General features: G+C 41.3%; 1 protein-coding gene across 1 annotated transcript; it reads left to right on the top strand.

The window, feature by feature from the left end:
- Positions 1 to 182: 182 nt before the first annotated feature.
- Positions 183 to 2,533, top strand: LOC114543247. The gene has a single exon (XM_028562316.1). The coding sequence runs from the start codon at positions 610 to 612 to the stop codon at positions 2,521 to 2,523; it is 1,914 nt and encodes a 637-aa protein (XP_028418117.1). The 5' UTR covers positions 183 to 609; the 3' UTR covers positions 2,524 to 2,533.

Raw genomic sequence — 2,533 nt, 5'->3', positions numbered from 1 at the left:
AGGCTAGCATTAAGCATAGAAGACTTCTTCTGCTATCTTCGTTAAGCAATAGGAGGTATAATATCGGGTCCTGTAGCCTTGTTGGGATTTAGCTCTTGGTTTGAATAGCCAACAAATTCCATCATAATCAAATTAATTTTAATGTAATAAATATATCTAGTTATGTTTAAGTTAATAAAAGGATACTGTACGAGTGACTGCTAATCAGTTAAGCGTCAGGAGAAGTACGAGATAGAACGAACGGTTGATTTACAAATAGTTGTGTTAGACAAAGTCCTACGGGGATCCACCCTTCAGGTACTGAACTTTATCTGTTTGCATGTATGTTTGTAGTGTGATTAGTGTTTATGTTAATGTTTAAGTTTAGTTTGATTCATCGTATGAACTAAGAAAATGATTGGAATGCATGTATCTTTATACCTTTTACTTATATATAGTTAAACTTAATCTTTTCTATAGAATATATTTTCAATAAATATTAAAGAAATTCCCGTTCGACTTGCGTTTAAAGTAGCAGTGCCAAACAACTTCTGAAGGATATGTGTGCCGTTTAGTAGGCAAAGAGAGTGTTTGGTACAAGTAATTTGAGAATCAGAGAGTTATTACGAAATGTCGGACTCAGAATCAGCCTCTGTAGCCGAAACCCCTGAACTTCAGAGTACAATTAAAACTAAGCGAAAGCAGTTAAGAGCCAGGATAACCCGTTCCATAAAACGTATTAAGGAGTACATTCAACAGAACAGTGAGAACAAAAAACGATTTGATAAGGAGATAAGGGAACTGAGATGCGATTTTGGAAAGGCACGCGATTTGCACACGCAATTGTACGATTTCGCAGACGAAACGCAAACAGCAGCACTAGATAAATGGGAAAATGAATTAACGAATGACGTTTATTCGATAGAAGAAGAAATTGAACTGTATCTTAGTACACTTTCAATGCCGGGGGCATCCCAAATCCCAAGTACCACGGAAAATATGCAAAGTATGCAAGATATGCCGCCTCTTGAAGAGCCTGAAACTCGGTCTACAAATACGGACAACATTCCAGCAAACGAAGTAAATATAATCCCACAAGTGAATGAATCCCCACAAGAAAATGTAGTTCCACAAGCAAACGAATCCTCCCCAGTAAACGAAACCCCCCCAGTTTGCCCCATTTCAACACGAGTTAGTTTAAATCCAAACCCAGCGCCATCTACAACAAGTTCCCGTCCCTTTGATGCATGGATAGACGATTTGACAGAGTTTAAGGAAACCGTATTGCCTGAAGTGTCACAAGCCGTGTCAATAGCTGATGCACTTTATAAATTAGAAGCCAGTAGGGATATACCGACCATCAAACTTCCTAAATTTAGCGGCAACGCGCTTGTCTATGCTGATTTCATAGACCGGTTCAAAATCCATATTCACGACAAACCACATTTGACAGACGATAGGCGAATGATTCAGCTAAAAATGCATGTTACTGGAGACGCAGAACGCGCGATCTCAGGTGTTGGTTCCAAGGGCGTTATGTATGCAACGGCATTAAAGATTTTAAAGGAACAGTTCGGACAGCCAAGCACAAATGCACGTTGTTTGGTAAATCGGCTTACCAAAGGTGATAAAATCCAAAGGAATGACAGGAATGCGCTTCGAGAACTTTCGATCGATTTAGTTAATTGCGTGGCGACGATGCATCAAGTCAAGTACTTCGCTGACGTAAACGCGAGTGATAATTTGCGAAAGATAGTAATGAGATTACCGGATTATCTCATCCAAAAATGGAAAGGCGTTGTTATAGAGATTAGAGACAAGCAGCGAGCCCCAACGATTAACGATATAGCCACCTTCCTCAGAAAACAAGTTAAGGCGGAGTTTGATCCTGATTTTGGCGACGTAACGCTAAGACCCCCCAAGTACGACACGCGAAGAGGCGATGGAAAGGACAGAAATGGCATACATTCAGCACAAAAAACCTTGAAATGCTTCGTGTGTGATGGAGATCACAAAGTCGTAGAGTGTCCCACCCTAGCTGATTCCACGGTTCCAGAACGCTTGACCTTAGCGAAGAATGCAAGATTGTGCTTCTCGTGTTTAAACAAAGGACATACGTCGAAGGAGTGTAGATCTAAGAAAAGATGTGAGAAAGACGGATGCACCCGTATGCACCACCAACTGTTGCACGAAGAACCTGGGACGATGGGAGCTATGTCATCTATATTAGACAGAGGAAGCATTCTACCAGTCGTCAGAGTTTGTTTTAAAGCGCCAAACGGTCGAACACGCGAAGGAAATGTACTCATGGATAGCGGGGCGGGTACAACGGTTATAAGAAAGGATTTTGCACGATCTCTTGGCTTGCAAGGAAAACGAGAGAAGATAAGTCTAGCTGTAGTTGGAGGAGAGAAAGTCGACGAGCCAGAAAGCAGAAGAGTGTCATTTTCCATCTCAGCACTAAACGGTTCTGAAGAGCATAAAATTGAAGCCCATGAGATTGCGAGAACTGTTCTAAGTGTTCCACGTTTGGATCGGTCGTAGCTGAAGTCGT

This window comes from Dendronephthya gigantea, unplaced genomic scaffold (genome assembly GCF_004324835.1).
Source record: "Dendronephthya gigantea isolate DGI-Jeju-01 unplaced genomic scaffold, DenGig_1.0 000424F, whole genome shotgun sequence".
Taxonomy (NCBI): domain Eukaryota; kingdom Metazoa; phylum Cnidaria; class Anthozoa; order Malacalcyonacea; family Nephtheidae; genus Dendronephthya; species Dendronephthya gigantea.
The sequence above is the reverse complement of the archived record's forward strand: the minus strand, read 5'-3'. Positions and strand labels throughout refer to the sequence as shown.